At 49.5% G+C, this 10484-nt stretch overlaps 2 protein-coding genes across 2 annotated transcripts; one reads left to right on the forward strand and one right to left on the reverse strand.

The window, feature by feature from the left end:
• Nucleotides 1-3121: 3121 nt before the first annotated feature.
• On the reverse strand, nt 3122-4203 carry LAESUDRAFT_756338 (uncharacterized protein; the record flags this gene model as incomplete). Its single annotated transcript, XM_040912155.1, has 2 exons — nt 3122-3661; nt 3715-4203. 2 exons carry the CDS (start codon nt 4201-4203, stop codon nt 3122-3124), a joined length of 1029 nt encoding a protein of 342 aa, XP_040767889.1.
• A 4022-nt stretch (nt 4204-8225) lies between these two features.
• Nucleotides 8226-8903, forward strand: LAESUDRAFT_756339 (uncharacterized protein; the record flags this gene model as incomplete). Its single annotated transcript, XM_040912156.1, has 4 exons — nt 8226-8348; nt 8461-8562; nt 8639-8657; nt 8713-8903. The coding sequence occupies 4 exons, from the start codon at nt 8226-8228 to the stop codon at nt 8901-8903; spliced, it is 435 nt and encodes a 144-aa protein (XP_040767890.1).
• Between the last annotated feature and the right edge of the window lie 1581 nt (nt 8904-10484).

The raw sequence follows: 10484 nt of genomic DNA on the forward strand, positions 1-10484 counted from the left end.
AGTCGAGAAGTTCCTGAACCCAGCAGTTGCACCAGTTTGTCTTTTATACGCAAAGTGAATTCCAGGCACGTCCAGCTTGCAAGAGCAAGAGACAACTGCCAGTGCCGATTGTGATGAACCAGGCACATCCAGCTCGCAAGAGTAAGGGATGACTGCTACTGCCAGATGTTTACAGTAAGCAGTGGACAGCAGTAGGCAGTTCTCGGAGGATGGGCTACAGGAGCATGCGGATAGAGTGACAAACAATAAGCTAGCGCAGGACGCAGGAGAGTCGAGATCCCCTAAGCGTACGTATGTCTCGACCAGAGAGCCGGAAAACTGATGGCTGTCGTTGAAGACCAAATGCGAATAATCGCGACCTTAGAGCAACAAACAATAAGCTAGCGCAGGACGCAGGAGAGTCGAGATCCCCTAAGCATACGTATGTCTCGACCAGAGAGCCGGAAAAACAATGGCTGTCGTCGAAGACCACATACGTATGTCTTGACCAGAGAGCCGGAAAACTGATGGCTGTCATCGAAGACCGAATGTGAATAATCGTGACCTCAGAGCAACAAACAATAAGCTAGTGCAGGACACAGGAGAGTCGAGATCTCCTAAGCGTACGTATGTCCTGACCAGAGAGCCGGAAAACCAATGGCTGTCGTCGAAGACCGAATGCGAATAATCGCGACCTCAGCGTCCTTCTGTGGTCCAGTTTGATCCAGTAGAATTATAATGTATGAGAACCAACGGTAGATAGATTTGCTTTGGATGCAAAGGGATCAGGAGTGGAGTCGGAATGACCTTACATCGAAACCAACAGTGCCCGCCAGATACGGTTAAGATTATGAGCCAGATGTGAACGTGTGGTTAACAGTGGGCACTGCGACTTACTGTGAGTAATAGAGGTGAGGGCACGCTCACTGAGTCGCGACACTCTGGACGACGGCCCAGGTGATGGACAGCACTTGACAACACGGCCAACTCCTCCATGCGAGAACGTACCTAGACAGATCGGGGGTATCGAACTGCAGGAGGTTTGTGATGAGCAGACGAGCGCAAGTACGCCGTAAGAGGATAACTGCCTCTGCTGACTGCAAAAGATAATAGACCTAGTGTAGGCGATGGACATCGGTGGTGGGCAGTTCTCAATCATGTTGGACGCTGAACAACGGTAGCATATGGACAGAGCAACAAACAATAAACTGGCACAAAGTGCTGCAGAGTTGAGATTGCTGAGCGTGCATGTGTCCCGACTGATCCAAGAGAGCCGGGAGAATGATAACTATCATCGAAGATCTAAAGCGCATGCCAGCGGAATGATCTAGACTAAGAGGGCACTCACAATCTACTAGAAGGAATGGAGGAACAAATGTGCCTCTGATGCAAAGGGATCGGGAGCAGAGTCGGAATGACCTTACGTCGGGTCAACCTAGACATGCCAGATAAGCTGCATCAGCTTCTGGGAGCAGCTAACCGTGTGCAGCTAACCGTGTGTGAAAGTGTCATCGCAAGATGACCTGCAGCGAAAAATTGAGGTGAAGGCGTACTCATTGAGTCGTGACACTCTGGATGACAGCCCAGGCAATGGGCAACGTTAGACAATACGGGAAAGTTCCTCCATGCAGGGACGTACCCAGTGGATAATGCCTCCACCGACTGCAAAAGACAATACATAGTGTAGGAGATGGACATCGGCAGTGGGCAGCTTGTCGGGGCTGAAGCACGATAGCATGTGACATAGCAACAGAATGTAAGCTAGCACAAATCACAGAAGAATCGACTGCTGAGCAAGCATATGTTCCGGCCTCGACCACCCCAGCCTCCAGCCTCCAGTGAATGCCATGGAACTTCAGGAGGGTCGACGCCAAATTCAAGATTGTGAACAGCAGTGTAGACGATCCGAAATGCACCACCGATGCACTAGTCCAGGTCTCTCAATCGTGCTCAATATTCGTCATCGCTCCTCCTTCTACCCGTTGCGTATCGTTGAGAGCCATCATGGCAAGTCGGGATGTTCAATACACCTGGTGAACTGTGAATCGGCATCTAAGCAATTGATAATGGATTCACGATGTAGTCCACTGGGGGAGGTACATTTGACTCATGGCTTCATCGCGTTGACAGCCCTAGTGACCAACGATTATGACTAAACGTAACCTCCTGTCATCCTTATCATCCGTCCTCGGCAACGAATCTCCGTTTATAATCCTGAATCGTGAATTGTGAACATCTGAATGGATCTCATCCAGGGATCATTGTCTAATCACATACCCTTATGAGCGGTTTCACCACGTACGTTTTGTCATCCCATTGATGTCGCATTGCGTGATAGATCCTCCTGCATGAAGGAATCACCTCCACTGTTTCAGCTAGCATTGTCGAGCACATGCTTGCACCGAAGTCAGGGTACTCTGCGAAAGGATCATACGTCGTGATAGGTTTGTATCTGTACACTGCCAGCATAACATGCATGCAAGGCGTCTCTTCCGTCCAATTCGTTGCTTGCATGGAGAATATGGCCCGCACAACCCCTGCTACCATCACTGAACCTACCTCAGGCTCGAAGAATATGATGCTATTCAGCTCTGCGGTGTGATTCATTGAATAGTGGATGCCCCGAATTGCGTATCGGTTGTGGTTAACAACTCTGGATCCTACTCTCCAATGCTGCAACTCGGAGGACAGGATGGGTGCTGCTCTAGTTAACGCGTCATGAATGTCCGACTCAAGCTCGTGCCATCTTCTCCAATCAGTGACTGGCTCGAGTGTGCACTTGTCTTCGAAATGCAGAAACTCTTGCAAACCCTTCTTGCAGGTACTTCGACCATCATCCTTAAAACAGGCATCGACAATGGATGCGCAATTTTGCAAAGTTCACAGACAATCTGCACACTTCATGAAACCTTTGAGATTTGCTGCGGCACAGAATGACTCAGACATTGTCCTCTTCAGCTGGCCTGTGATTTGTCAGCAATTAGGCGAATCAAACCAATGAGCTTCACCTGCCTAGTTTGCCGTTCATGTTTGTTTGCTGTAGAATATCAATGATTCTTTCAAAGGAAAACATCCACCATCCATGCACTGGTCCGAATAAGAGCAGGAAGTCACCCAAATGAAGAGCCATGTGGTGATTTGGTCACAAGGATCGGTCGGGACACAACCTTCGTATCTCGGATAGGTAGCTTGACATATATGCAGTGTACTTGTCCTTATGCTCTTGCAAGATGGGATAAGATGTCACTTGCCCAACGGCACAAGCAAGCAACATGGTAGTGCAAGCCAAAGCCTGGCGCGGATTGTCGTGGTCGGCGGCAGTGGTCGACGGATGACACCATCGCTTCATGAATGACACAGGTATCTCAAACTCTATTGCTGCCTTCCAATGGTCGGCTTTGAGCTTCCCACGTGCCTTCGTCCCGATATTACGGGGAGGACCACTTGAATACATAGGACAAACAGTCAATGCAATGTCATCTTGCAAATTCCGTAAGTCTCGCTGACAGAATTCTGCATCTTTCCTCCGAGTGCTATCGTCGACCACACTTTCAGTTCGAGCGAGAGCTACTGCGAGTTCATCTACCAACTCTTGTCCCACCACAACATCACTCATAGGCTGACTTTTGTTTGGCGCACTCGTGGACATTGCCAGCAACGACGTTGCAGAATGAACACTTTCCTAATTGGCAGTTTCGTGAACTGTCTTTGTATGGGGCATTGTTGGCTACTTACCATCAACACTTCTACCACGACCTTCTCTTTCAGCCTTTTGGTACCACCCCAGGATACCTGTTCAATACCTCGCATGTGACAAACCAATCGTAAGGCCTGTTTTGGCTTGCGTTGGAGCTTCTTCACAGTGGGATTGGTGGTTAGCATCTTTTCTATCTTCGCTGCCTCCTGAATGATCACGACATCGTCAGTCTCGTCCTCACCCACTGAATCAGCTTCCTCCGCATCGTGCATGGTTTTCTCTGCAATGAGGATATCCATACCGATAATGGTGTGAACGTGGTATTGCACTAGACCTAGAAATAGGTTATGCATAGAATCAACGATCACGCCGCGAGTTGGGTCCCAATACGGAAGCCGTAGGAGTTCTGACCACCGTACACCAGTTTTGCGAAATATGGCTGCCTGTCGAGTCTTCGTTTGCGCATCTCGCCACTCCTCTGCAAACTTCAGTACATCTTCCTTGGACTTCATGATCCAGGTGGTCATGTCAATGTTATTGATCTCTTGCCTTTTCAGATAATACAACGCGCAGAAGCACATCACAGAATGGCTAGCAAAACCTGCCACTTTCCTCCCTCCTGGCAGATCAGTGACAATGAGTGCCAACGCTGATCGTGAACAATGCCTGCGAGGATACCTGTATGTCCTCGTATATCATATACCATCCTCCCAAGAGACAAGTAACCTATCGGCTAGGGGACGAAGGAAATGATTGATTTCTTCCTTTAATGGTTCTTGCGGTCTGGGAATGATGCCCATTAGATAAATGTTCTCTGCCGCATACCTCAAGCTCAGAGGTAAGAGCAAACAGCACATTGTGATCGATCCTTTGGACACGGATCTGCCTGCAATCTTGTTCAGATATGGATTGAACCAATCCACTGAGAGGCTCCATAGCAGATGAAGCTCGTTTTCCTCTATGCTGACGAACAGTTTCCCATCCTTGTCCTTCAACTCACGAATCGCTCTGCCGTCGCATATGTCATACAAGTGATGGGCTTGGGCAACTCTACTTCCAAGAATCAAGGCATCTTCAATACCTGGCCTGCAGAGCATGCTCCCCACGAATGAGTCAAAGTCCTGCATCACGAATGAACGGCGCGGCACTCGTATACTTCTGTTGCTGTGGACGCCATGAGTAGTGAGTCTGGAATTACACGGAGCACTTTTTGCCCATCGCCGAAAGTGGCAGCATGATGGATAGATTGGTAGATCAGAATCGTATGAGGGCTCATACGTCGACGAGCAAGTCGGGCAAACAGCGAAAACTGTCATGACAGGATCCAAGTTAAATGACTTGCGGACGCTTCATATATCGGTTGGGAAATGGTGCAAGATATGATTCTCTTGCACGGTCGGTCCACCATTCTGCTTCAAGGTGCACTCTACAACAAGTTTGAGCATACGCAAAGTGAAATTGCAAGATTTCCGCACGACTTGTCCGAGAAGATGGAGGACAAGCGCAGTGAAAATTGATAAAAGCAAGATCGGATGAAGGTGATTCAGGGGATGATCAAAATATTTGCCTGTCGTTAATGTGAGTGCGATAGAGTGGCTGCATGCAACAACTGACCAGTATCAAATATTTTGCTAGAAGCCGTCGAAACGAGATCTGTTGCACCTCCTCCAACTTGCAACTGTTGAGTTACCAATCTCTGGAATTGCTCGGGTATCCATTCCAACATTGCAGACCACAAAAGCCCCACTGGAGAGTCTGCTGGCCATCGATCAACACTGCGGACAACCTCTGTGACCTCTGTAAGCCACCGTTCTTCTTCATGCAGATGCGCACAAGCTTTCAGGGCTTCCCTGCTATTCTGCGAAGAGTTCATTCCTTTCTCATAGCATTTCTCAGACTCCTGCATATGTAACGAGAATTCCAGATTCAGTAGGAAGAGCTTCTCGTATTGCTGTGAGTGTTCATGGCTGTGAGTACACTCCAGATTTTCGCTACGTGTCAGAGCGCCATTGTCTTCATCGAGTTGTACATCCAATCTTCCCCAAATCCCACTTAGCCATGTCACCGTAGAGGAGATCAGGAGATTGTGTTTCAATGTTTCTGCAAAAACGCGTTCAGTCAAGCCTTCGACGACTTTCGAGCAATGCTCTGCTTCGCTGCCATCTGACCTTCTTCGTGCTGGCAATTCGTGCTTCTGCGACTTCGAGTTTATAACAATCTAGCAAGGAAACATGACTTCCACTTACTTTCGCTGCTTCTCGATCGCACTGTTTATGCTCTCGATAGCTATTGTAGTCAATCAATCAACCTCCACATTGATACGTGGCACATTTGCAGGAGAATCCGTTCTGTGCCTGTGATGGCACGAGGTTGACTGGAACATCATACATTTGTGTGCGGAGCTCTCCGTGAAGATGAAACAGGCCTCCGCGCATATAATGCCTTCTGAGCCAATCTAGATAGAACTCCGCACAACAATAGCGAACATCCCTCTATTATATAAGCCACACTATGCGAGGTGTCACTGGTTATTGAGGCAAATGAATGGCATCACCGGTTATTGTACACCATCACCAGAATGAGAAGATACGCATCCCACGCTACCGTGGAACCCGAGCAATCGACTGTGTCAATGAAGTGCTGTGGTGAGGTAGTGGGCTCGATAGTGTCGGTGATTTTGTATGAAGGGGCTGGAATACTCGCAGACCAGTGCACCCTGGAACCTGAGCAATCGACTATGCCAATGAAGCACTGTGGAGAGGTAGTGGGCTCGATAGAGTGTCGGTGAATTTGAGTGAAGTGGCTGGGATATTTGCAGACCGGTGCACCCTGGAATCGTGCAGTCAGACAGGAATGCACAGACGGTCCTGTCTGTCAAGTTTCAAGATGCCGCGAGATGAGCAGGCAGTCGATCGGCAGGCGGGCAGATGCAAGAACAAAGGAAATGAAGCGGCAGCGGAAGGAGCAAGAGAGAACCTTAACGATGCAAGGACTGGCGACGGTGACACGTGTAGCGAGTGATTTCCAGGCCTGCAGGCAGAGATCGGGGTTGAGGTTCCGGGTATGTTCTTGTCAGATGTAGCTGCATCCTGGGTAAGGCTCATAGCATCTTCGACGTAGAGGTAGCTGCGTCCCAGGTAGGGCTCACAGCGTCCTCAAGATCACTCGCTCAGATAGAGTGAGGGGTGCAAGACATCATTCGGGTAGAACAGTGTCTCACCCGGAAAGAGGGGAGGTGGCCGGGAAGAGGGGAGGCAGTGGTAGATGAGAGGCGGGGTGTACGTGGGCGATGGTGGTGAGGGCAAGCAACGATATCGATATCGATCAGTTCGCGTGGCAATCACCGTTTCCCACCATCACGTGATTTCAGCGCCCTTGACGCCCACCTGGGATGGGCACTAACCACTTCGGACTTCATCCTCTCCTGCCGCCACCACCTCCTGCCGCCCACTGTCTGCTGCCCAAGGACGCCTACCCGGTGTCTTTGGCATGAAGGTGCACCTACCCGGTGCACGTATACGTGCCTACCCGGCGCATCATGAGCAATATCGCACAGCAGACCGCTTGTCCATTCCACCCAAATCTGCGCACGCATGGGGTACACCAAGATGGGGAGCGTGCGCAGTGGCATGGTAGCAGAGTCCTGGGAGACCATGAGCAGTGGCACGGTAAGTCAGACATTTGACCGGCTATGTATTTGTCACCACGCTATTGATTCTCTGGTACAGGGAGCTCGCGAACTTGTACATGCGCAGTGGAGTGGGCCCTAATCACTTCGGACTTCCATCTCCTCCTATGGACTCACCGGCATGCACGTTTTGAGCACCAGTTCGGCCTCAGCGACAAGCACGCAGCCAATGACCTACTTAATATCACTTCTATGAGGCGATCACGACATGCATACGTCCAGGCCGGCTGGTGAGTCTGCTCCTCGCATCGTCCTATGCGTGAAAGTGTTGTGAATAAGGATAGTGTGCATCAATTGAGTTTGTCCACAGTCGTGAGACAAGTAGTCGTGGTGTGAAAGCGTGGCACTTAGCGTGCTCGGTGGCATGAACGGCGAACTAGCTGTGAACTTTGCTAACTTGAAAGGTCATTTAGCGAGAAGGTACACATGTGTAAGGGACAGCACAACTCCGCCATTCCCTCGCTCCTCTCACAATGCATATTGATGGTTCAGGGTTAAGATGCATAAATTGACCAAAGATCAACAGCTCGCTGAGGGTGTCAATATTGGATTTGCTCCTATAGATTATGGGATATAAGAAGGACATAGTATGTAAGAAGGACACAGTATGTACCAAGTGGATCATGCAATTGAGGCTTCGCAAGCAAACTCTGATGTGCCTTATTGGACGTTACAGCCATCAAAGTAACATTAACCATCTCGATCACATATCTTTGGCCGTCAGGGAAGATGTCCGCCTGTACAGCAAGCCACAATGCCTTTCACTCATGATGCCCATCTCCCTGCCCCGCCGTCCCTTATATACCCCAGCTGATCCTCATCTCTGCAATCCACTTTCCTTTCCTGCATACACTCACACAGATGAAGGTAGACGCGAACCTCATCCTTAACCCCATCAAGGGCCTCGTGGACTATGCTGCCGATGCTGATGCCCCCCTCGACCTCGATGGCGCACAGCCGAGACATCCCTTCCTCACACGTGAGGTGACTGACATCAAGCAGAGCCTCATCCGTGGCCAGCGTTTCTCCCTCAATGACCTCATGAGCCCGTCCATCCTCTCTCTTCACAGGACATGACCGCTGACTCTCCCCGTAGCCCGCGTTCATCAATGCTGTGAAAAACTTGCAGGGACCCGGCATTAATGACTGTCTCTTCCTCTCGAGTGTCCCCGCTCGTTCGTCTGTAATTGGTGCTGACGTCCGCTCAGCTCGAGAAGCTCCTCACGGTCATGGCACACTCTCTCGATGGCTCCATTTTCACCGCGTGCCTCTAGCAGGTTGCCATGGACATCAGTACATGCCCAGCACAGTCATTCTTGCTCATATACTAACACACCCATGCATATAGTCTACAACAACCTCCCACACCTGCCCGCTGACATCCTCTTCATCCTTGCCAGTGCTTCTCCCTCTGCGCCGTCCCTGTTCCAGGGTGTCAAATATGTGTACCACAGCGCAGACAGGAGCAACTACAACGTCCTCTCCACGATGCTCGGCAAGGCCGGCACCCCATACACGTGCTCTGAAGGTGTTGTATGAGGATGCCGTGCTTGAGAAGCATACCTGTACACTAGCAATGTCCAACCCTTGTATGCAATCACATAGTATTCCATGCACAGGATGGCTCACACTTTTTCAAAAGGATGTGGCCGGTGGGCCGCGTGTACTGTCGCGTGTTCGACGCTGTTGGGAAAGGAAGGCGTGTGAGCATCGGATGCGTGAGCGTATCCGAAGTTCAGCACCATGAGCGACTGCTGGAGGCTGGAGGCATGAGCGTCTGTAGACGAGACAATCGCTAAATTCGACGGTGTAGTATAGATAGATTTCTTTTTGTTATTTGGAACCGGCGCCCGGCGCCTCTCCACCCAAGTTATTTAGAACTGGCGCGGACAGCCCATAGTAGGCTGGCCCACATGACATTCACGTGATTGAGGTATAAACAAATAAAGATAACTAGGAGCAAACAACCATTGCCTATATATACTCATCTTTTGAACGCGTTTGCTTTGAGGGCATCTCATCATCTCCCCTCCGCTGGCTTAGCGCCGGCTGCCTAGCTCACCGCTGGCTCCATGCTAGCTCGCCACTGGCCCATTGTCCGAACCATGCTAGCTTGTCCCAACCCTCCGCTAGCTCACCGCTGGCCCATTGTCCGGACCATGCTAGCTTGCCGCTGGCTCGTCCTGACCGTCCGCTAGCCCTGCCAGGTGAATACAACCATCGGACACTTGTTTCCCTACCTGTGTGATGCATATCTTCAGGTAGTCCATCCAAAGAACTTCAAACTGTTCCATAGCTGTCGAGATGGGATTCTCGAAAGCGATGACTTAAAGGATTTAATGAAGGATGGTTACCTACATGTGATCAGTGCGCTGTCTGTATGAATAATACGAACAACTCTCGTTCAGATGAATAATACGAACAACTCTCGTTCAGATGAATAATACGAACAACTCTCATTCAGCAAGAGCTTCTCATGCCAGAGCGAAGCGACGGCGTTGCTTGTTCAAATTTGCATGTAAATTCCCATTACCGAATGTTGAATATAGGCCTCCTTGTCTGAATGTAACCTTTGTGTCATCATCTGCCAGACTTGCAAATGTCATCTTATATATATAATTTGTGACTCAAAATTCACGGCTCTAAATTCTGACATATTGTTGAAATATATGTGATGCTTGCGTATCTGAAAAGCTTCGTAACTAATCTGTGATCGCTGAATATTCTATTGCATTTTCATAAAATGAGATACAAAATGACACTGTTGCAAACATCGCTTACAAAGGCAAAAGACTAACTCGGCATATGCCGTATTTGCAAATGCCATCATGTCTGCGGTGTTTCTGTAATCTGACTCATTGAAAAAGCGCCTGATCTCACAAAATACCGTTGACGAAAGCAAACTTTCCGGTCTACACTGGAGGAAGGTCATATCTGCAATTTGATGTAGATCCGAACTGTCTGGAAAGATCAAAGATGGTCTTGCAACAAGCCTGCGCACCGGACCTGCCACCGCGTGCAGATCAGAGTGGCTTTTCGCAAGCCGGCTATCACAAACTTAGGACGCAGAGCGCCGACTAAGCCTATGACCTTATGATCAAACACTTACTGACTGTTGTC

This window comes from Laetiporus sulphureus (assembly GCF_001632365.1).
Source record: "Laetiporus sulphureus 93-53 unplaced genomic scaffold LAESUscaffold_6, whole genome shotgun sequence".
In the NCBI taxonomy this organism is placed as follows: Eukaryota; Fungi; Basidiomycota; class Agaricomycetes; order Polyporales; family Laetiporaceae; genus Laetiporus; species Laetiporus sulphureus.